The sequence below is a fragment of the Channa argus genome, chromosome 6, assembly GCF_033026475.1.
Source record: "Channa argus isolate prfri chromosome 6, Channa argus male v1.0, whole genome shotgun sequence".
Classification (NCBI taxonomy): domain Eukaryota; kingdom Metazoa; phylum Chordata; class Actinopteri; order Anabantiformes; family Channidae; genus Channa; species Channa argus.
This window is the reverse complement of record NC_090202.1, coordinates 29,446,021-29,471,519: the sequence shown is the minus strand read 5'-3', so window position 1 is coordinate 29,471,519 and position 25,499 is coordinate 29,446,021. Positions and strand designations below refer to the sequence as shown.

Below are 25,499 nucleotides of genomic sequence, written 5' to 3'. Positions count from 1 at the left end.
AAATGCAAGAAAGGCCAAATAAATTCTTCGTATAATGGACGACAATTGCTGAGTGGAGGAGGTGGAAACCAAACTGATGACAGAGTTCAACCAAATGTTTGCTCAATTGTGGAACGACAAACTCATCAAAATTGTGGAACATCAAAAAATTTTAAGTGTTGTGTCAACAACAACCTCTGAAGTGGATAAATATTGGACCACTAGACAAGAGTAAGCCTGCCTCTACAGATATGAGTAATAATAAAGTTATAATAGAAAAGACTGTGGTGGTGGTTTTACTTCACTGGTTCACACAAAACCCTCTCTACAAATTAAAATATTTTATGTGGATTGGCTGAAGAAGAACAAAGTAAGAACATCTTATTAGAATAAAAATTTAAATGCAAGTTTGTTCATGTTGACTGATTTCTTTAAAGCATATTAATAACCTTTATGTTAAATAATAACAATGTGTGAATGTGTCTGTGTTTTACTCTAATAACACATCCTTTGCTTCTGCATCCCAGAATGCTTTACTTTAATCTTATATTTTCATGCTAAATAAATAAATAAATCAATACACTACAGATGCTTGCAACTCATCAACTGCTCCCAAAACATGACCACATGAACTTCTCGTGACCTGAGAGTGACTCTCAACAGTTTCATACAACCATTACAATAATTTCACAGCTATTATTAAATATTTTGAACCGAAAAGGTGGTTTTCATCAGAGATTAAAAAATCAGATTTAATAACAGTTAGTCCACATAGACTTGTGGCAGATAAACCTACAACATGAAAATGTAAAAATTTATGATTGATCTATTGACACAAGTATCTCATGAAATCTTCTTTACATCCTGAATAAACTGCAAACACCAATCAGCTGTAGTAGAAAAGAATAAACATAACAATGTGCTAGAATTTGTTTTCAGCTGGAACTAATTTCTGTGTTTATTCACTTTGATGTAAAACATCCTGTGTCAGCACAGGTTGTGAGGGGCTTCAGTGGCTTAGTACAGTGTTGTGTTTGTTGCTTATGAAGTTGAATTTTGTGTGTGTTTATGTAAAATTGTCATTAGATCTACTAGTGTTGTTGCCATGGCAATTTGTATTAATGATTTACACTACCATAACTGACAGAGATGTGTTTTAATTAGTTATTTAAAATCCTGCCTGTCAAAGTGGAGGTAATCTGAAGTCACACTGGACAATAACTATAGGTCAGCAACAGTCAAACTGGAGGTACATTGAAAAAAAACCTCAGGCCAGTTTGTTTCTGGGCCAGAGGATTGAACCAAACAAAGCAACAACAAAGTATTCTCAATTTGAATTTTTTTGTTTCAATATAAAAACACCACCACACATTTCCTTCACACAGAGACTAACTGATTATCTTTAAAAATAGGGAAATTTGACAATAGATTTTTGAAGTCTTTTTACACAGATTTTATAAATACGTCCTTTTACAGCATTCTGCTACACAATTGTGAGACTTGTAAAACAACTCTGAATTTTTTAGAATGGTCAAGTACAAAAATAATGACTAGAAAGACAACATGCTACACTGGTATGGCCACACTTCCCTGCGTTCTGATCAGACCAACACCTGTTATGCTGTAGCCACATAAGCATATGATCCTTTTTCAGACATACTCTGAACTTAAACAAACAATACTGAAACATGGTTTAAAAGGAGGTGACATTCTTACTTACAAAATAATATTTTTCTTCTTCTGGTTTTACAGTAAGTATGTGTTGAAATAATCCACGCAGCACAGGACAATAGTAGTACAGAAGTAGTACTGCAGTAACTGTGCGGACAGTGACAAGGTAAATGTCAGTGAAAAGTCTCATACATGCCAGTGTCATCTTCTATGCTGAGGTCTGCTGGGTCAGCAACAAAAAGATGGCCAACACTAAGGGTTGGGAAACACCAAGCCCACCATCAGCCAGCACAAGACTGTTAGGAAGCCTCTGTCGGCCGGGGCTTGTTGCCTCTTGTATCCATTTAATGTTCAAGCATTACTTGACAGACCAGACCAAGGGACTGACCCTGCACCATTCTTTGTCAGCACTAGTTCTTGGGCATGGACTTGGTGTATTACAGTCCTCACAGACTGGTAGGGCTCTCTACATGTCATGGCAGAAAGGAAGATGTTGTCTAAACTCTTCTCATCCTGGACAATTTCCCCATCCACTGCTGGACAGAGGAGCACATTAATCTGTACAACTCTTCAACTTTCTATGGTGGAGGGGAAACTTTAACTGGACCAAGAGCTCACAGATTATGTCTGTTTCTATCATTGTGCAATACAGTGCTGTCAAATTAAGGATAAAATTTTTTTAATCAAAATACATGAATCTTTTTCTTCCTGTTTCCCAACTTAATGACACTTTGTCATTATGGTGAATTGGGTGATCAAATAAATCAAGCTTTTGACCATCATCATAAAAACTTACATTCTATCAATACTGTTCATTCATCATTCATCATTACTTGATCTTATTGACAGATTGATTTTAAGTTGTTTTTGTTTTGTTTTTTTGTTTTTTATTTTAGTGTTGCTATTCTTTTCTTTGGAGCAGAGAGCAGCTGTAACAGTTTCCCTCTGGGATGAACTAGCGATGCAAATTCCTGCAGGTTATGTTCATAAAGTACTCGGTATATTGTCTGCCCCCTCTTTTGCCAACATTTCAGCAAATTCTCAGATTGGTGATCATACCTTCGTGCCCTTTGACATGACAGGACAACACCTGCACAGTGTTTGTGAGTAAAGATTTGGGTGATTTTTTTTAAATGTAACCCTAACCCTAACCCTTAAATGTTTAGAGATTTACAAGCCAAAAGTGCATCTTAAATATTAAAAGAAATGCAGGTCATGTGGATGTTTATATCTTGGCTTCTCTTTCATATCAATTATTTCTTATGTATTTGTAATTGTCCATGTTTTATTTCAGAACAAACCAGATTCACATGACACCATGTGAACAAGGACCTGAAGAAGGCAAGCAAACAAGGAAAATATTTCAGTCTTGCTCCATGATATCCAAAATCAAAGTGTCCATAAAACAATCTTTTTTTCTTTCGCATGACCAAGGGACTTCATGTTCCGGCAGTGTCCCAGACCATTGTCTATATTTCAAATGGCGGTGTCCCAGAACACCGTGGTGGTTGTCTGTCCGGAGGTGGTAGGTGGGGCTGAATATGGAGGCGGCTGTTTCCTTTTCCAGCTTGGTAAAATGGGCATACTGTCCTGTTTACAAAGATTCTTCTCTGGTCGCTGTCGAGCTTTTATCTCTCGACACAAAACTCTTTTCTTCTCAATTATGTCCATCATGGTGGCGTCTCCACAAAGCCATGGCATCTGGTGACACACAACAGCTCAACATAATCATGTAAGGGTTAAGAGACACAGATACATTCGGTCAAGAATTCATGTCAGTCTTAAAGATTGAATGATTGATGGTATCAAAAGCAGCACTGGGAATCAATAAGAGGATCACAGAGGGGGGATCTGAATCCATATTAAGCAAAAAGGGAGTTTCAGTGGAGTTACAAGACCTAAAAGCAGAATAAGAAGCTTTAAGAAGTTTACACAACTCTTATCATTACTTTAGGAAAAACTACTTTCTTCCATGAGTAAGGGTATAGACCTCCTCGACCATCTGGTTTTGATAGTGAGAGGCTCAGCTTTACGAAGCTTTACGATGTCTGGTGCATTATTTGATATATTCTCTGATACAGAAACATGTTGAATGATAAATGCTTTTGCATTACTGCTACAAGGACAAGTTAGTGTCACTTTGAATTTGATGAGGAAAGGAACTGACATAACTGATGTGATGGGGGAGACAGTACGGACAGAAACTACCATCCAACAGGACAGAATGAAGTCAAGCGCGTTACCACTGCAGTGAATTGGCTCATGTATGAACTGGCTGAAATCAAGAATAAGTGTGAGAAAAGATTTAATTGAAGGATTTACTTACTTCTACAATATTTGCTATTTGCGGATTATGCCCAGATGCTTCTGTTCCCATCAGTTCCACTTTTGATTGATCTCTCTCTCCTAAAATGTCATCAAGGTATGTTTTGGTGAAACTGAAACAGGCTTCAAGGCCTTCTTGGCTAGTTTCACGTCTATTAAAACTATTCCGGACCAGTGCCTCTCTACAAGCAGAATCATGCACACTGACCTTCACTGACATGAGAGAGGCCTGCTAGTCCTTGGATGTATTCTGTGTTTTCCTTGTGTAACTTCCTGCATAAGTGGCTGCTGTGTTCTTGAGGGAATGTTTGAAGGTGCATCACTCCGGCAAAGGTTCATCACTGTGTTTTTAATTTGGAGATCATGATTCCCAGTGAAGTCCTTTGGAGTCTCGAGAAAACAGTTTGTTACCCTCCACTGAATTATATGTTTCAATCACTTTCTTCACCTTTCTTCTGGGATTTCCTCTGATTGTGCCATAGACCTTTGAAAAAACTGTTCGCTGCTGACAAAGATGTATTGATGTTATGTTGAAAAAAGAAGGGCTAACAGCTCCGGGTGTGTTTAGAGCAAATGAACTTGAGATTTCTTGATTATAAGGGCAAATACTATTTCACGCTGTGTCAGGGTTCAAATGTGTTTGGTTCATACAAAACGTTCTTTTAAAACTTGTATTTTCTGTTTACTCTTATTTTGATGATCTGCAACAGTTTATTCTAAGATATGGCTAAATGTATACAACAAAGATGGGTACCTTTTCACACAACTGTATGTATAAACATGCAGACGGTTACATCCAGACCAATACAGACACATAGATGTAAAATGAGATTAAAGTTTATTTTATATAGTCGTGTTCTCAGGACCTTAACATTTAAATTGTTATAGATGTGTATAAGAAGCACCAGAAAATGTAAACTCTTTATGCTTGAAAATATTTAGTCTGATAGTTCAACTTTTAATTGGGGAAATTAAACATGTTATTGTTCGAGCTCCATGAACAAATATTTCATTCTGATCACAAAGCCATTAAAAGTTTATAGGACAAAATCCCAAATTTTTAATTTCACATATAGGAGAATAAAGAAAATCCATTAAAACAAATGATAAAACTTGACGTTTGTTAGTGAATCATGCAGCAGTATTAAGGTTTAATGAAGAAGAGTTATAGAGAGTCCAAGTGACACCAGAAACAGGCAAACTATGTTCATATCTTAGAAAAAGTCCATTAATTCTTGGAAAAATGGTTTAATACCGGTTTTCAGTATTTGGGTTTTTTTCCATAAGCCTTTGATATCTGCAGGATAAAGATATTTTCCAGTTGCTGAACATAAAGAAGTCTAAACATAGCAAACGCTGTTCAAGTTCTCACATGTTCTCTGGCCCACCTTGGATGGCATGCAGGTGGACATGATGTGAGCTTACTTTAGTTACTATCTTCACTTTACCACTTCAGTGTTCTTTAATGGCATGCAGAAAAAGGCTTCATTTATTCTAATGCCATTTAACTTTCACTGGTACATAATTTCCAATAAATTACAAAACTTAAAGCAGATTTTGCTAAACTAGATTATTACCTTCCAACCTCTTGCTAACCTCAGATGGAGCTTTAGATGTTTTTAGTTTCAAGCTGCAGGCTCAGTTTGCAAATTAGGTCAATTTGTTGTATCTCATGATACAACACCTGAACTCCACACCCTGCAAACTAGGGTTAGGGTTAGGCCTAACCCTTATCTGATCTCATTATTGTAGTGAATGGGGATTTGTCTCATAATATGGATATGAACTCCAGGAACACGCTTAACCACATGTGACGCCATTAGAGTTAGGGTTAATCTTTTGAAAGGGGGGTAGGGGGAGTTTAGTATCATTTTACAAAGGAAAGGTGGCAGTTAATAGGATTAGGGTTTGGTGACATCAAAGATTTTATTTTAGAAATGGTGAAGTTTAACATTTCATAACATTTCATGCTTTAGATTGATGGTAAGTTAAGTTAGTTTAGGGTTAGTTTAATGTTAGTATTATTACACTGTACATTTCTAACTATTGGTTGTTAGTGGCAGTATTAAAAGAGCCAAAATACAAAAAAAAACATTAAATCTAAACATATTTTACATCAACATTACAGAAAAATTTCTTTGAACGGAGTAAAAAACATGTTTTACAGTTACATGTTAACTGTTCAGATGTCACTCAGTTGATGTATTGGATCTTCTGTCCGCCTGAAAGATATTTACATCCTGTTGTTCAGTTACTGCGATGATTCCATTTTCTTTCTAATCATTTGTCTGTTTATTATAAACTGCTGTTGTTTATGGTCAGTGTCCTAAATGAATAGACAGACAGATGGACTACATAGAAACAGACAGGTGCTGTACCTGGCTGAGGGCGGGGTGATGCATCTCATGCAGGTGACGTTGTGGCATCCCGCCTGGTAAAGGAACTCCTGACGTGGAAGCTGAACGACCAAGTTTACACACAGACTTTGATTCTGCAGATGATGAAGAGAAAAACACAAGGAAAGAAGACAAAAGGATGAATTCATGCTGTCACCCGGTCCACTAATGTGACACTGTCATTTATATGTAACAGCAACTACAAACACAGACACTTTGTGTTAAAGTGTAGTGTTTGAGTGGCTCTTAGAATGGTGAAGTCACTTTTCTTTTCTTCGTACATGAAGAATTACAAAAATGTGCAACACTTTTTTTATGAAAATGCTTTGGCAAAAATTATTCTATTTTATTATTAAATGCAGTATCTCAGTAATTGTTTTTCAAGTTATTATAGAAACTATATAGACTATACCTGTCAATTCAATTCAATTCAACTTTATTTATATAGCGCCAATTCACAACAAAGTCATCTCAGGGCACTTTACAGAATAAAGTCAAGATTATAAAGATATATAAAGAGAACCCAACAATTCCCCCTGGAGCAAGCCATAGGCAACAGTGGAGAGGAAAAACTCCCTTTAACGGAAGAAACCTCCAGCAGAACCAGGCTCAGGGTGGACGGCCATCTGCCTCGACCGGTTGGGGTGAGTGGAAAGGGGAGAGAGAAAAGAACAGAGCAACAAAAAGCAACAACAAAACATTGGGCAGATTGGTAGGACCAGTAGCTTCACGCTGGAAGACACACAGCTTCAAAGCCGGGGGACACCTGCAGAAAGGGACAGAGAGAGGGGGACAGAGGAGGACAAAGACAACTACGGGAGAGAACACACAGAGTTAATGACAGAGTTAATGACCTGTAACAGATACATTTGGTAAATCAGATTTTTACATACATGTCTAGCCAGGCAGGCACATTATCATTGAAATCATATGAGACATAAATAAAAGGTATATCCAAAATCGCGCTCTCATTGTGATTTTTGTGTATATTATTGCCGGTTCTTTTCATGTTGAGAATCTAAATGCATATTATATACATATATATATATATATATATATATATATATATATATATTTATATAAACACTGTATATATATATATATATATATATATATATATATATATATATATATATATATATACACTGTATATATACAACAAAAAACAGTACAATTAACACAATACAAAATATAACAGCTAGTGTAAGATAGGACAAAAGGACAAGGCACATGTGACCTATGTTCAGTGAGTGTTTGCTTGTGAAAGTGCATCAGGGTTGGAGGATTGAGGAGGGGTAGTGAGGCGATCAGATAAGAAACATACAGGATAGAATTATGTTCCTAGTGTTACAACACCTGTTTGGCATAACCACTCCAGCAGGGGGCATTGTCGGCTCATACGGTGTGGCAGACTCAGCCTGCAGAGCAGTGGTGAAGCCCTGCTTGTTTTTCAGCTCAAGTCAAGTCAAGTCAAGTGGCTTTTATTGTCATTTCTACTATACACAGTGGTACACAGTACACAGTAGAAACCTAGTGCAACCTAGTGCAAACAGTGCAGACGAAAAACAGTACAGACAGACAGTGTAGACAGACAACACAAAATAACACAGGACAGGACACAGAACCTAAGAGAGTGCCGACCAGCAAACCTATTGTATACTATTTTACAGTACAGTACAGTCAAGTCTGCTAAAGGTGCAAAAAAAGCAGCATGTAAACAGTATAGTGCATTAGCGCATAGTGCATATAGCTAACACCGCCCAGCCACGCACCCACCGCTGACTGACTTAACACACCTATACCAGGTAATCAGCATTGGGTAGGGCAGGGAGAGTCCTGGACCTGGAATGAGCGTCCAAGGCTTGACATTTAGCTTTTTCAAACATTTGCCCTTTGGGTAGAAATGTTTTGATAGGCCCACAACAAGTACCTTTGGCTATTAAAATATAAAATGAACAAGGATTTGGACAAATGTTATACTTTGATAAAATACAAAACATCAAATTGAGGGTTAATAATAATTTATTATTTCAAAATAACTTTTAAAGTTGAGGCAACTATAATTCAGTTGGTCATTCACAGATAGGGTCAGAAAAAGTTTCATGTGTTTTTCCTATGACTAAGTGATTTTATTTTTTAATCAATTGCTGAATTTGTCTTCAAATGTTAGCTCTTGTATTAAAAGTCGAAATTACCTAAAATATTCAATGTTGTATCAGTACGTTTGTTGATTGAGAAAGCAGAATTACTACAGTTTTACAGTGAAGCATAAATACTGATCCCAGGTCAGGACAAAACCAGAGAATAAGATGAACATGTCAATCTTAATATATAATATCTAAAAACATATGTTTTCTAACTTTAAACCTTATATTTATTAAACTAATTCATCAAAATGTAGTCTAAACCATTAATGTGACACACATTGAATTTATTTATTTTTGTCCTTTCAGCTTATCTTGTACTTTCAGGGTTGCCACAATGGATTTTTAGTCTGCGTGTTGATTTGGCAGTTTTTATGCCGAATGTGCTTCCCAATGTTTACCAGGGTTGTTACCGGCACTGCACAGCTGGGGATTGGCAATGGGCTGTTGGGGGTTCAGGGCCTTACCCTGGGACGCTTTGACATTTGGTTGGGAGGAGCCGGACACAAACCTCTCACCCTATGGTCAATAGGCGGCCACTTTACCAACTGAGCCACTGCCACCCCTTGTAAGGGTCTTTTGAATAGCAGAATAAAATACATATAGGCAGGAGCGTTATTCCTCCCTTTTAATATCTAAATTAAATGAAGCCTTTTGTGACATATCCCAATTTGCTAGTTTGTGTAGTGAAGATATTTAAAGCCACTTTAACACAGTGGAGTGTATTTTACCAATGGCCAGAAAATAAAAATGGTTTACTACTCATTAACAACCAGTAACCGTGGCACAGCCGTTCTTGTTAGATCTCAATATAAACTTACAGTAATCACTATTTTCAGTGGCCACCACCATTTAAACCAGGCTGACTAAACTCGAGTGTGAGAAATTTCCTATAAATGCAGCATGCTTGTTCATGGTGCCTAAATGCACATTTTGAACTCTGCTTTTACACCTCACACAGACCTTGTATCTGCACTGTCTTTAGAGCACTGTCCTCAGGAGACTGACAGACATACTGTCCCAAGGACTTACCAATGAGTTCCATGACCAATGGTATGTTTGTTTTGTAAGGTTCCTTTGCATTGACTCATTTCTTTGTTCTCTCGTGGGAACTCAGCTGTTGAGCTGAAAAGAAAACAAACCTATAGGCCTTGACCCAGAGCAAAATCTCGCCATAAATAATTTGTAAGCTGCCTTTTGCCTTTAAACTTGCACTTTGCCTTGCAGTTCTTGCCACTGCACTGAGCAGGTCTGATATTGTGGTCCTGTTACCAGGACAACAAGCACAGGGTGGCTTTGTGTGAACTACCACATCCTGGATCAACAATAGTATCAGCTAATTTGTTAATCTATGTAACAGTCACATGATCAACCCGTTCTCCTCTAACATGTAAACTGGACTGAACGTCATGTGCCTGTAGTAATGTGCTCTTACTCACCTCCTCCTCCTCCAGACAACATCATGGTTGGGCTGACAGATGACCTTCCCATTCTGCTGGCAACTGGACTGGACTGTCCATCTCTGTCTTTACTGTCACCTCTGGGCAGAGATCTAGACTCTCCTACAGGGACATAAAAGAAACAGGAGCAATACAATGAGACATTATGGATCAAAACCACAAAATCCCAGCCTGGCAACAGCAATTAGTAAATTTTTCAGTTTCTTACATACACGACAGAATCTATCTAAAAGGGGAAAAAAGCACCAAAGTCATTATAGCAGCTGTTGCTAGGTTACCAATGTTGGTTACCAAGAGTGAATATGTAGGATTTCCTAACTTGAGATGAGGATGAAATGTGAAAAGACAGAATTTGCTTCTGATTGGGAAAAATCTTTTCCTTCTGTCTTAAGACTAAGAGGTTTCTGTGATACATCCTCTGTCCATCATGGTCTTTTGTCTAATCACTAACTAGTTAGTGGGACCCAGACAATAAGGCAGGACAGACAAGGCAGTAAATGTAATTTATTGAGGTAATATTGGTTAGAGTTGGATTGTGTGGCATGGAGAAGAGGTGAGGACTGCAGAGGTAAACCAGGAGGTAACGGAATACGATATGGCCATCTAGGAGGGAAGGCAGAAGGTGAGTAAGGTGTCTTGACATAAATACAGAATATTGCTGGAATTAGTGCTTACATTAGAGCAGAGAATAAGCCTGCAGAAGGTAGATGAGGAGAGGCAGTAGAACTGAAAACAGTTCTTAAGGGTACAAAGTAACAACTCAAAGTAGCAAACTGAAAGCGAAGAGAATAAAACACTGGGAAACAGTCTACAGTCTTGCCAAAAGTCCAACAGGGGCGACTCAGAAGAGACAAAAAACAGGTAAAACTCTCAGAAGACAGGAAACCATCACAGCATAGAAGAGTAGGTGAATGGGGCATATATAGGGGAGGCAACAGGTGAGTTGTGACTGATTAGGTAGAGCAGCTGGGAGGGAGAGAGCAAAAAAACAGAATGGAGAGATAGAGATGGCCACCAGGGCAACATAGATCAGAATCACAGCTATGACACATTCACTAATTCCTTTTCTATTTGTAAATACCACACACTGTCCTCCGGGCAATTGAAAGATTTCTTTTAACACAGATTCACCTTTCAGGCATTTTCTATTACCTGGTTCATTTGATCCTTTTTGACAAAGTGTTTTAGGCCAGATAAATACTGCTAGGTGAGTGTTGGTCGGTGAGTGTTGGCCAGCTGCATAGCAGCTCCCCCATTGGTGTATGAATGTGTGTGTGATTGTGAGTGTGAATGGGTAAATAAGAAGCAGTGTAAAGCGCTTTGAGTGCCAATAGGTAGAAAAGCGCTATATAAGTGCAGACCATTTACCATTTACCATATCCCAACTAGACTGCTCAAGCAAGCTTTACCCTTAATAGATAAGTTTGTATTAGATATCATGAATCTATCTTTAGAAATAGGCTATGTACCACAGGCCTATAAGGTAGCTGTATAATTAAACCACTACTTAAAAAACCCTGTGTTGACCAGCTGTTTTAGCCAATTACAGATATATAATCTCGTCTTTATTTCGAAAATCCTTGCAAAATCCTTGAAATCCAAGTATAGAGACTAGCCCATCTGATAATGGGCTAGTCTCTTTACTTGTTAGACTAGATAGGCCGGAACATGAAATTGGGTTAAAAGTACTGCACTAGGTTGTTTTAAAACGTATCTATTTGATAGACTTGAATTTGTTCATGTTAATCATTAATCCTCTATGTACACGAAGGTTAGCTATGAAGTTCCACAAGGCTCTGTGTTAGGACTAATACTTTTTACTTTATATATGTCTCTTTTAGGCAACATTATTAGAAAAAACTCCATAAATTTCCATTGCTATCTTGATGATACCCAGCTACTGTATATCTATCTATGGAATTCCAGATGAAAAAAATCAGTTAATGAAGCTTCAAGCCTACAAGACATAAAGGCCTGGATGTCCCACAATTTCTTATTTTACTCAGACAAAACTGAAGTCATAGTATTTTGGTCTAAAAATCTCTGTTACTCTAGATGGTATAAGTCTGGCCTTCAGTACTACTGCAACTAACCTTTTTTTTACCAGGATTTGTCCTTCACCTCACATATAAAACAAATCTTTAGAACGGCCTTCTTCCATTTACAGAACATTGCCAAAATTAGGAGCATCCTGTCACAAAGTGATGCCGAAAAACTAGTCCATGCATTTGTTACTTTTAGGTTGGACAACTGTAATTCCCTACTTTCAGATGCCCCAGTAACTCGCTAAAGAGCCTGCAATTAATCCAAAATGCTGCAGCAAGAGTGCTGACTGGAATTAGCAAGAGAGATTATATTTCACCTTCACTAGCTTCTCTCCATTGGTTTCCCATAAAATATAGAATAGAATTTAGAATCCTGCTTCTTACATATAAAGCTCTGAATGGTCTTTTATATATGAAGTCTCCTATATAAAAGACTTCATAGTACCATGTCATCACAGTAGACCACTTCAATCTCAGAATGCAGGCCTACTTGTAGATCCCAGAATTTCCAAAGGTAGAATGGGAGGTAGAGCCTTTAGCTCTTCTCCTGTGGAACCAGCTCCCGGTTTAGACTGCTGGGGGACCCAACCCTGATGCACTGAGCTCCTTTCCTCCTCTTGTCCCTGTCTCCTCTCCTCTCACCCCACAATCGTCACCACGGTATGACATCTCTGTGTGTTTTCTCCCATAGTTGTCTTTCTCCTTCTCTGTCTCCTTCTATCTGTCCCTTTTTGCAGGTGTCCCCAGCTTTGGAGCTGTGTGTTTTCCAGCGCTAGGCTACTGGTCCTACCGACATGCCCGATATTTTGTTGTCTACTTTCCATTCAGCCCAACCTGATCCTGGTTCTGCTGGGGGTTTTTTCTGTTAAATGGAGTTTTTCCTCTCAACTGTTGTCTAGGGCTTGTTCAAGGGGGAATAGTTGGGTCTATACATCTTTATATTCTTGACTTTATTCTGTAAAGTGCCTTGAGATGATTTTGTTGTAAATTGGCGCTATATAAATAAAGTTCAATTGAAAGTTATATTTTCTCCTAACCTCCTCCACTGCTCATGTACCTCTTAACAAATTCAAGTTAATTCTTGTACATTTTTCTGGTAATAGTATAGTATAATAAGTTTTAATACTCCTGCTAGTATTATAAGACTAACACTAGTTTTAGTACATTCTGCTATTTAATAGCAAACTAAAATTAGTTGTGATCTTAGTGCCCTGTTAGGCTCATAAATATAAGATTGTGGTGTGTTCTATGTGTATTAATAAAGTGTAAAACAACCAGTTTGATCCATAATAGTTAAACTAGCATTAGCTTGTCCACTAATCATCCCAGTTTGCCTTTTTGAGGTGGCTCTACAACTCCATCACACAACCCTTTCCAAATATTTCTCTAACATACTACACATACACTCACTGGTCACTGTATTAAGTACAACTGCAGAATCTAATGCAATCCAATACACACTATTTAGAATATGTGGTGGCCAATTAATTAGTATTCATTAGAATAGAATTATCACCTTTCTGACAACTGAAAAACAGAAATTATAACCTTGTAAAAGTAGAATTAATGGTAGAGCTGCTGTATTGGATTGTATTAGATTTTATTGGTGCACCTAATAAAGTGGCCAGTGAGCGTATATAGATACTGATTTACATGAGATGTTAGGGGTTTAGGGCTTCCCTAACCCTAAAATAAAATCCACAGGTGTAGTTCTTACCTTCAGCTTCTCTGCTCCTACGACTTCCTGATCCTCTCTTCCCCTGTCTGCCTGAAGTACACAGGTTGTTGACATCATCCAATGGGCTTGTTGGAGTATGTGACCTCGTTGACATGTTCTGCATTGAGCCATGGGTGGAGGAGGACCCACTGAGTTTAGCTCCACCCTCCCCTAATCTGTGTGAAGATGATGATGATGAAGATGAAGAGCGAGGCATACTTCCCCCGGCCATCAGGACGTCATATGGTGGTGGCCTCTTCAGACTCAGAGGTGTCAGAGCACGCCCCATGCTGACGGGAGATGGACATGCTGATTGGCTGCGGGGGTAACCATGACCACCGTGGCTAGATGACTTGTACAGGTTGGAGGGAAGTGGTGGAGCTGATGAGCGGCCAGAAGATGTAATGGTGTGGGTGGAGGGAAGGTCCCGCTCCCGGTCCCTGTCTCTGTCTTTGCGATGGTGTGCAGAGCTCTGTTGGTGTTCAACACCACCAGATTTGCTGTAGGAGACATTGTCTAACATGGGCAGCCGGGTGACATCTAAGGGAGTGAGGGGAGACTCATCAGAGTTGGGGGAGCACTGAGCAGGAGCCGGGGGGAAGACAAGCAGAGGTGGTCGGTGAGTAAGGAGGTTAGGGAAGGGTGGAGGGATGTCACAGAGGGATCCACGGGATGACCAAGCTTCGGGGTCCATCATGGCTGAGTGAGCATCCTGCAGGAAGTCCTCCAACATTGGGTACTTCATTTCTTCATAGACAGACTCACTCTGATCGTCCTCAATGCCATCCTGACCTCCCAACTCTCGCAGAATGTTTCCCACCATCTCGATATACACTGGCTCCTCATCATCTGTGTCTCTGGATACTAGATTCTGACTCTGGGACAAAGACTTGTCCCAATGTAAGGAAGACTTCTTGTTGCCATGATTACATATACAGGACTCATCAAAGGAGGTACTGAGCTGAGTGTTTGGGTTCCTCTTGGGTTTAGGTGGAGGCATCTTCTTGTTGTCTTCAGCGGAAAGGTGGCTCCGTGCTACAGAGACAGACAGACACAAAGAGAGAGAGACAGAGACAGAGAGACAGACAGATGGTCCTGTTAAAGCCTGACTGATCCCACAGAGATGTGAGACAACAGCAGCTCAGAGCTGCACTTGTACAGACATATTAATCTCATCAGTTCTACTAACATTTTTTTCTTTGAATGTAGTAAAAAAAAAGTTTGCAACTTCATGTTTGTATACTTACAGTTCATGTAAACTGCTCTGTTTGTAAATGCCTTGATATGTGTATTTATGTTTACTGAATTGTCCACAGAATGTTTTCATGTCCAACGAAATGCGTGTTCATTGTATATTTAGACAAGGTGGCAGCAGAAAATATTACATTTAAATTCTCACACCAAGATTTATCTCCCAAATTAATTGGGGAGCTTCAGCTACACAGTCTGACCATTCTGTCAATCACAGAAAAATTCTGTGTAAATTCTGCAAATGGGCTTATTTTAAAACAGTGACCATGTTCAAAATGTCTATTTAAAGATATTATAACTAAGAAAAGTGATGTGCAAACAGTGATAAGATTAAAAGTGAGCCAGTTTCACAGGCTTTGCTGTGACAGCTGGTCAGTGCGAAGGCTTTCTGAAATATGTGAATTGTGGATAAACAGAGTGATACCTCCATTCAATTTTCTGATCTGTGTTTTGCTCAATTGAACTCACCCTCTGCCTGCTCTGATGTCTCCTTGATGTCTTGATGGTCCCTCTTAGTGACTTCAGACACCCCATCCACTGTCTCAGAGCTGCTGCTCAGTTTGGTGTTTGGGTCTCTCTTGGGTTTAGGTGGAGGTTGTTTTCGGTTGTGATTAGAGTCATCATCCACTCCACCAACTGAGTGGAGGGACTGGGAACGAACAGTAAAGCCTTGGCTGGGGGGGGGCAACCGGTCCTGAGGTGCTGGCATCGTCATAAAGCCCATCCTAAAATGTTTCCCCGAGTATGCCCCTTCTGTTGCCATGGCAACATCTTCACCAATCCTGGATAGACCAATGGAAAGACACGTTAACACAGCCTTCATGTTGATATGCAGCTAACCTGGTTGACAATGTACTTTATTTACTTTATTTTACCACATCCTTCTTACAGAAGAAAAATAATGTGACAGTGGATAGTTCAGAGAGACAAGAATACCAAAGAACAGAGTGTCATTTGTCAAAGCCACTAGCATCAGAATCTGTTGACACTGATGACATGTTGTATTTCTTTCTCTTTCCCTTGAGCATGTTACAGAAACACTAAATACTGTATGATGAGGATAAATTAACTTGGAATGATGGAAAAATTATGCACTTGTATGAATACTGACCCAACAGAACTGCTATATCCCAGTACAGATACAAACTGACTAAACTAGGTTTCTGGCAACCTGCAGTTTTTAAGAGGGAATCAGCTTTTACTTATGGATATTTAGATCAGTGTTTGCCTCTCCATTGTTGTTTCAGAGTGGCTCTATCCAAAACCTCAGGACTAAACTGAAGAAATGCTCTAAAGAAGCATTTCATCAACATCAACCAAGACCAGAGTCAACCAAGTGGCTTTTTTGACAGCTGATGTGTTTGTTTGCCTAAAGCTCTATTTAAACTCTATCTAAATCTAAAAGTATTACAGCAATGTCTGGGTGTGTTGGACAATAATATTAATACCACTAATCAATACACGAGACACACTTTAAATCCCAGTTTCACTGATAAAACTGCTTCAGGGAACTACATATTAACACAAGTTTATGTTAGTTTATATCCGTGAAGCACCTGGATAACAGAATGATTACAGCGACTACTGTAACATACATAGCTACAATGTCCTGGGTTCCATATTAGCTCAGGATCTTTTCTGCTTGTTCAACACCATCTTTATTATCATGTTTCCTAACTGCTTTTAATGGGACCTATCTAAGGGCACATCAAACTCTTTAACAGTGTGAGATTGTTTTTCTCTACTCAATCTCCGCTTACCCCAGAAATATTGCCACTCCTTCATATTGAACAAGGTTTCTCATATATTGTGATGAGGATCGAGGAGCAATGTCTGAGGAATGATAAGCAAGGATACAGAAGAACATCTTTGCAGAAGTCTAGCAAACTGACACATGCAGCTGTTCAAACTGATATGCAAGTGCTTAACAAGACAGCACAGTTTTTACATTTCCATTTAGATTTCCATTTAGTAATTTAACAGACGCTTTTATCCAAAGTGACTTACAAGTGAGGTACAAGGCAAGCAAAAATCTAAGTCAAAGTTTTATTACTGAATTACAGTAACAACAGATCCTACTTACCACTGCCAGGCTTTAACATCCTCCATCTTAATAAAAGTTGTGGATCTGTGTGAACTATTGATCACACTCATAAGAATCACCAACAACTTTCTATATTTATTAAAAAATATTAAAGATCTATCATTTTTTTATCAAAAATTGTCATAGACAGAAGGAGATTGTGATGGTCATCAAAAAGCACATTTTAATTATCTGTCAGTATGTCAATTATTCAGTCATGTGAGGCTGAAAATGTTGCGTAGAAATATATGTGAAAAATAAAAACACAATTTACATTTGTTTAAATAAAAAAATAATTCCTCTATTAAACTTTATTACCAATTATTACCATAACTAGTAATGAATACTGAATTTCTAAACACGGTACCAATCATTGCAGGAACAAACAAGAAAGCATTACAAAAATGTATTTAGGGTATTTATGTTAATGTATGCTCATGTATTCAGTGTCTACACAGTGTGGTTTGAGCAAAGTAAAAATACACAAGTGCAAAATGTGCAATTTTAAAATTTATAGATGTGAAACATTTTAAATACAAGCAGATCAGAAAGAAACATCACTGTATGCATCCTAATTACTATTTGAACAGTGTGTATTTGGGTAAATATAAAGTCCAAATACTACAGGTTGACTGAAAGCTGATTCAACCGAGTCGCCATAACCAGAAACAGACCTCACTGCAGATGAAAGTAAAGGACATCTCATGTCTCTAATAATTTATTTTCACCATTTTTCTCCCTGTGCCCCTTTTTTGCATCCCTTCGTGCATCTTTATTAGGAGGGACTTTGAAGAATGAAAAAGACATGAGTGAGATTAACTGTGCTTATGGTGCCTAAAAGAGACCTTGGATGTACCTTACCCCAATAAAGGCACAAATACCACCATCCATGATGTCAGTGATGCTGACAGGATCCAAACTCAACCATTTAACAGAATATAATAGTAGAAATTAAAACAATGTTAACCAGATGGATCTTCATCAAAATCAGTTATTAACTGCAGGTGGGAGCAGCTCACCCCATTTGTTGTGTTCCATTATGGCTGAGGGTGAGTCCAAGGACACCCCCCTACCTGGGCACATCCTTCTCAGCTGTTCCTCTTTGGTCACCACATGTTTTGAAGTTGACATGAACAAATAAAACATGTTTATTCATTCATGGACTCATGTCCATATATGGTAATTAACACAGCAGGGTCAGCCTACATTTCAAAATAAAGCTAATTTGTTGAGGCATTTTCACTCTGAGTTTAGAGGAAATAACCCAACATAATCCCAGTTTTGTCTCAGGTGTTTCTGTATTTTCTACCTCTTTATGGCTTCATCCTGTCGTCTTTTCTTCTGGTGTTTTTCTTGCAGGTACTCCCAATTTGTTTGATTACGAATGCGGTCGCTTTCTCTGGAAATGTCAGAGGCATTCTGGATCACCAAACCGTCATAAGTTCGAAGTCCGCTGTCCTCCACATACTGAAAAAAACTCCTGAACATGTCCTCCAGAGACGTCATGGCTCCTAAACACCTAAGAGGACATGAGATTGTGTTTATGAAGTTTTTGCTTTATTTTCAGAATCATAAATTTGCTGCAGCTCCATAAAAACATGAAATCAGAGGAACAGAACTGTTCATTTGGTTTCTCATCAGATTCCGAAAATGAGACAAACCAAAGGACTGGAACACAGTCATCTGATCTGATATAAATGGGTTTAATGGAGCATGTGATGGGTGAGTGGCTCAATAGGCAGAGTGACAGCAAGCTCAACTCCCGGTGGCCAAAGTACCTGAACAAAACTGAAGTTGTCAAAGCCCCCAGTGATTAAGGTTTTATAAACTAGTGCATTCTAATGTCAGTTCGGAGGAGGGTTGCATCAAAAAAGGCTTGTAGTGTAAAACCTCTGACAAATCAACGTGCAAGCTAAATGATACGATGTCCAACAGAATAGCTTCAGAAAGACTCCCTGTATACACCTCCAGCAGCCCTGTATGAACTCTGAAAAGATTTCATGTTCTTTTGTTCCACCATCTATGTTATTCTCCCAAGCTAGAGAGGAACAACTCCATCCTCAAAAAAGGTCAGTAGAGGAATTTCAACCTATCACAGGATCTGCTAATGCAGTTTTACTCTGCTTTCATTGACCCCGTCCTGTGCTTATCAGTCACAGGCCCTTTGGAGGAGAGTACTGCAGTGCCCAGACTCCAGGTCCAGGTCTGTTCCCTTTCAGGGGTCGCCAAAGGGAATCATGTGCCTCCATCTAACCCTGTCCTCTGCATCCTCTTCTCTCACACCAACTAACTTCATGTCCTCTCACTACATCCATAAATCTCCTCTTTGTTCTTCCTCCAGACCTCCTGCCTGGCAGCTCCAAACTCAGCATCCTTCTACCGATATAATAACAGTCTCTGTCTGAAAATGTGTAAACAACCTCAATTTGGTCTCTCTGAATTGATCTCCAAAACATCTAACATGAACTGTCCCTCTGATGGAGTCGTTCCTTATCCTGTCCATCATCGTCACTCGCAAAGAGAACCTCAACATCTTAAGCTCTTTTACCTCCAGCTCTGCCTCCTGTCTTTTCTTCAGTGCCACTGTCTCTAAGCCAAACAACATCACTGGTCTCACCACCATCTTCAACACCTTTTCTTTCATTCTGTCCAAGATCTTGTTAAACAAACTAGTCAGAAACTCTACTGCCACCTCTCCTAAACACTTCCATACCTCCACAGGTATGTCATCAGGACCAACTGCCTTTCCACTCTTCATCCTTTTCAACTTCCTCCTCACTTCACTCTTACTAATCTTTGCAACTTCCTGCTCCACACCAGTCACCTCTTCTACTCTTTGTTCCGTTTCATTTTCCTCATTCATCAACATCAAGTTCTCTTTCCATCTTCCCATCACACTCCTGGCACCTGTCAATACATTTCCATCCTTATCGTTAATCACCCTAACCTGCTGCACATCCTTCCCATCTCTATCTCTTTGTCTGGCCAACCTGTACAAATCCACCTCTCCCTCTTTAGTGTCCATCCTAGCATACAAGTCCTCATATGCTCTTTTTTTGGCCTTTGCCACATCTACCTTCTACCTAACTTCACCTTATGCAGCATCTCCCTGTACTCCTGTGTACTCTCTTCAGTCCTCTCAGTGTCCCACTTCTTTTAACCAACCTCTTTCTCTGTATACACTCCTGAACTTCCTCATTACACCACCAAGTCTCCTTGTCCACTTTCCTCTTTCCAGATGACACACCAAGTACCCTCCTACCTGTCTCCCTGATCACATTAGATGTAGTGGTCCATTCATCTGGAAACACTTCCTGACCACCAAGAGCCTGTCTCAGCTCCTCCCTGAAAACTACAAAACATTCTTCCTTTTTCAACTTCCACCACTTCGTCCTCTGCTCTGTCCTCCTTATCTTCCTAACCACTGGAGTCATTTTACACATGACCATCCTGTGTTTTCTGGCTACACTCTCCCCTACCAATACTTTACAGTTACTGATCTCTTTCAGATTACAACGTCTACATAAGATGTAGTCCACCTGAGTGCTTCTACCTCCGCTCTTATATGTTACCCTATGATCTTGCCTTTTCTGAAAAAAAAGTGTTCATTACAGCCATTTCCATCCTCTTTTGCAAAGTCTACCACCATCTGTCCTTCTGCACTCCTGTCCTGAAGACCAAATCTGCCCATCACATTCTCATCACCTCTGTTCCCGTAACTACATGTCCATTGAAATCGGCACCAATCACCACTATCTCACCTCTGGGGCATTCTTTTCATCATGTTAATCAACTCTCTAGACTTCCCTCTACAAGGCTCTGTGTTAGGACCAATGCTTTTTACTTCATATATATACTTCATATATGTCTCCTTTAGGCAACATTATTAGAAAACACTCAATAAATTTCCATTGCTATGCTTATGATACCCAGCTATATCTATCTATGGAACCAGATGAAAAAAATCTGGATGTCCCATCATTTTTTATTTCTAAACTCAGAAAAAACTGAAGTCATAGTATTTTGGGCCCAAAAATCTCATAAATATGCTGTCCAACCATATCGTTACTCTAGATGGCATAAGTCTGGCGTCCAGTACTACTGCAAGGAACCTTGGAGTTATTTTTGACCAGGATTTGACCGTTACCTGACATATAAAAATAATCTCTAGAACAGCCTTCTTCCACCTACGGAACATTGCCAAAATTAGGAGCATCCTGTGTCAATGTGATGACGAAAAACAAATCCATGCATTTGTTATTTCTAGGTTGGATTACTGTAATTCCCTACTTTCAGGATGCCCCAGTAACTCCCTGAAGAGCTTGCAATTAATCCAAAATTGTGCAGCAAGAGTGCTGACTGGAATGATCAAGAGACATCATATTTCACCTTCACTAGCTTTCCTCCATTGGCGTACCATTAAATTTAGAATAGAATTCAAAACCCTGCTTCTTACATAAAAAGCTCTGAATGGTCAGGCTCCATCATATATGAAAGACCTTATAGCACCATATCATCCCAGTAGACCACTTCGATTTCAGAATGCAGACCTACTTGTGGTTCCCAGAATTTCCAAAGGTAGAACGGGAGGTAGAGCCTTTAGATATCAAGCTCCTCTCCTGTGGAACCAGGTCCCAATTCTGATTCAGGAAGCAGACACCCTCTCTGCTTTTAAGTCTAGGCTCAAAACCTTCCTCTTTGATAAAGCTTATACTTAGTTATAGTTAGGCTTAGGCTCCTGGGGGACCCCCCCTCCTCCTCTCCCTTTGTCCTCTCCTCTCACCCCACAATTGTCACCACTGTATTACATTAACTCTGTGTGTTTTCTCCCGTAGTTGTCTTTTTCCTTCTCTGTCTCCCTCTCTCTGTCCCTCACTGCGGGTGTCCCCAGGCTTTGAAGCTGTGTTTTTTCTACTGTGCAGCTACCCATCCTACCAACCTGCCCGATGTTTTCTTGTTGCTTTTGTTGCTGTCTTTCTTTTCTCTCTTCACTTTCCACTCACCCCAACTGGTCACTGCAGATGACCGCCCACTCTGAGCCTGGTTCTGCTGGAGGTTTCTTCCGTTAAAGGGAGTTTTTCCTCTCCACTGTTGCCTAGGGCTTGCTCAAGGAGGAATTGTTGGGTTCTCTTTATACAGCGTTGTAGTCTTGATTTTATTCTGTAGAGTGCCTTGAGATGACTTTGTTGTGAATTGGTGCTATATAAATAAATTTGAATTGAATTGAATTGAATTGAATTGAATTGAATTGAACTTGGGACTGGCACAAGAAGACACTGGCTTGTGTCCCATTGCGGTTGCATTCAAAAGGTAAACAAGGCAATTTCCATAAAGCTAATTCTGATTCTGATCCTAAAACAAACATTTTTTGGGGGTTTTCAACATCATGTTCACTAAGTTCACAATTGTCAATAGAGTAATTTCCAATAATCATGATAAATTTAATCGTCACTATCATTTTCAACTCCTATCACTAACTAAACATCTCACACTTGAGAATTTTGATGGTTTTATTACTTTTTAAAGATAAGATAATTGAATTTGATAGATTTTCTGAAAACCTTGAGTTGTACTGTTTATTATTTTCACTAGTTTGACTCGAAATAAAGCTTTAGATTTGAGGATGTATGTTTTCTTCATCATGTTATATTATATTATTATATTAAGTCTCATGATATTTACAATATGGGATGAATTTTTTTCCCCAGTCTGAGCCTTTGCTTCACTTCCTGATTGACAGGAAATGAAAAATGTTTCTTTTTTTTACTGGAACCAGACCTTCGTCAGACCAGTATGATCCCACTCCAGACTGGTCTGCTCCCCATATCCCTACCCCCATCCCCGTCTCTCTCTCTCTCTCTCTCTCTCTCTCTCTCTCTCTCTCTCTCTCTCTCTAAAAATGGATCAGGGAGTCAGCCGGTGGTTACATAGCAACAGCAGCATCTCTCAGAGGGGCATGATGTAATGCTTCCTGTACATGAGGAGAGGGATAGAGAACACATACACAGCAACACTATCCACCTCCCCCCTCACTGTAAACCTCTCACTCTGCACTACAGCTGTATCCAGTCATGCCCATAAATATATGGACAGTGACTCCAACATGTTTTTCATCACCATAGTAGATTTGAAACAACCAACAAGTCTTTAGGTATTTACTGTCAGCTTTATATATATATATAAGGGTTTGGCTGAAAACATGGGGTGTTTGGACAAACTACAACAATTAAAAATTCTGTGCAGTCTGTGAACAGCATCACCAGATGCTGGTTTTTCACTTGGTGATGTTCTCCTGCTTCTTCACTTCCTGATGATTTTTGGGTGTTTTACCTTTAGCAGCCATGGTGCTACTCCAATTCTATCTCCAGTTTTTTTTCTTTACCATTTTGTTTTCTCCTTAACAATGAACCAAACAGTTGATTTGTCCATATCTGATGTTTTTGTTCTTTGCAACACATGAAACACCTAGACATGAAACAACTGTCTTCAGACTGTATCAACAAGAATTTGGCCTTTAAAAATGTCTTACTCCTACACGGTTCAACCAAAAAAATTTTCCAAACCCTTAAAGCTAACAGTTGACACTTCCTACACGACATGATTGCTTCATATTAAATCTATTATGGTGGCTACAGTGTCAGTGACAAAGATTAATATACATGATTGTATACAACTCCTCAGGTCTGTGTGAACTCTGACTCAGTCAAATTTCTCTTCCATCAACCCCCTGCTTATTATAAAATTATTTTTCAGTTGTTTTATCAGCATCAACACAAAATTTAATGCTAAAGCAAATAAACAGAAACAGGAAATGTCTATTTGACATTTTGTGTTTTACTATTTTTAAACTTTGACTGAAAAGCTTTGAGTTATTTTCATCTCTTGGACTTCATAAGAACAGAGTTTTAAATCAGAATCAGTTTCCTGTTTAATTGAAATATCTGAAACTTTAAATGTCTCAGTAGTGAAAGGTTTAAGTCAGAACATGACTTTGACCCTGAGACTGATCAACACCCTCCATCCCAATCACACCTGCAGGATTCGTGTTGATCAATCATTAGATGGCTATTGCTTCAGTCTCAATGTTTTAGTCATTCAGAAAGCTGTTTTTTAATGGACTCTGGGTTATTGTTGTACAGTGAAACAAATACTATTTATTTGTTGCTTCAATCAATAATATTAATTGGATTGATGTTCAACTACTCCCAGATTAGGGTTAGGGTTTGACCTTCTGGAGGAGTTCAACAACTCTTTCACAATAAGAGTTCAGTGTTAAATAATGTGGAACTTTGTCAGCAAAGATGTCAGCCAACTAAAGCGGAAACAGGTGTGAAGAAGCTAAATTCAACAAACTTTATTGACATGGTCAGCGAGGACAGAGACAAAGACAGCTCGACGAATAAAACCAGAAGCTGAAGGAGACTTACCAGAGGATCTGTAAGGACTCAAACTCCCTCCATCTTTCCTTCACTGATTTCTTTAATGTTCCCTTCAGTGTCTCCTTCCCTCCCTCAGTGTCCCCTTCCCTCCTCCAGTCGTCCGTGTGCAGAAACAAAGATGGAGAGATGTAGGAAAGGTGAAGCTTCTTGTTGTCCTTTTAGATTTCAGCAGCAAAGAGGAAGCAAATTGCTGCAGCAACATTAATTCACCTCCAACCTTCAACACATCCTTCTGCCTGTCTTCCCTCTCCTCCTTTCCTCCTCTCGTCCGTCCTTCCGTCATAAACCCTAACCGCTGGAAGAATCACAGCTCACACACAAGCACACACCCATCCATCGCCACAGAAAATGACAGACTGAAACCACGGCAACCTGACAGCATCCTCATCCCTGACTCCTCCCCCTGCTGCTGAGAGGGGGAGGAGGAGGGCATCACCAATTGAATCATGTTTGTTTTGCTGTAATTTTCATAGCAAACAACTGTTTTAATGCTGTCCTTGTCCTTTAAGATGCGGACGATGATATTGAAGATGATGTTTTGACCATAAAAGACAAGAAGCGTCCACAACATACTGATACTGAATACAAAATAAAAGCCCTAATAACCATGAAAAACATCAAGAGCTTTCAGAATTTTAGGGTGAAGCTCATTATCATCAGTACCCCCCCAACCTACACTCCCCCTAATCATTCATCAACTAAAGACACAGTTATGTCTTCCCACCACCCACCCCAGGTCCGTGACATCAGCATGACATTGTCCACTTTTTGTCCAATGAGGTGTCATTATTCTGGTCTTGTGGTTAGTCGTCAACTTGGGTGTTATTACGTAATTTCACTTTGATGTGAATTTATTTATATATTGTTTTATTATTATTTATTACATTGTTTTATTTAGATCCTATTTCAAATTCTCAATCAAGTCTCAAGCTGGTTTCCATTATTCATATGTATTAAAAGATATACTTATAATTTTCTGTTTTCTTTGA

At 39.1% G+C, this 25,499-nt stretch overlaps 1 protein-coding gene across 5 annotated transcripts; it reads right to left on the bottom strand.

Annotated features, from left to right (window-relative positions):
- Positions 1-1,406: 1,406 nt before the first annotated feature.
- nyap2a (neuronal tyrosine-phosphorylated phosphoinositide-3-kinase adaptor 2a) lies at positions 1,407-25,115 on the bottom strand. Of its 5 annotated transcripts, none has more exons than XM_067506280.1 (7): positions 24,499-25,108; positions 18,381-18,590; positions 15,457-15,770; positions 13,738-14,772; positions 9,955-10,077; positions 6,354-6,466; positions 1,407-3,351 (listed from the first exon to the last, which is right to left on the bottom strand). In XM_067506280.1, exons 2-7 carry the CDS (start codon positions 18,575-18,577, stop codon positions 3,127-3,129), a joined length of 2,007 nt encoding a protein of 668 aa, XP_067362381.1. In that variant the 5' UTR covers positions 18,578-18,590; positions 24,499-25,108; the 3' UTR covers positions 1,407-3,126. The 5 variants fall into 5 exon arrangements, with proteins under 5 accessions (XP_067362381.1, XP_067362384.1, XP_067362385.1 ...); XM_067506283.1 differs by lacking the exon at positions 24,499-25,108 and adding an exon at positions 18,091-18,171 and having other exon boundaries at positions 18,381-18,520; XM_067506282.1 differs by lacking the exon at positions 1,407-3,351 and adding an exon at positions 3,695-6,197 and having other exon boundaries at positions 24,499-25,109.
- Between the last annotated feature and the right edge of the window lie 384 nt (positions 25,116-25,499).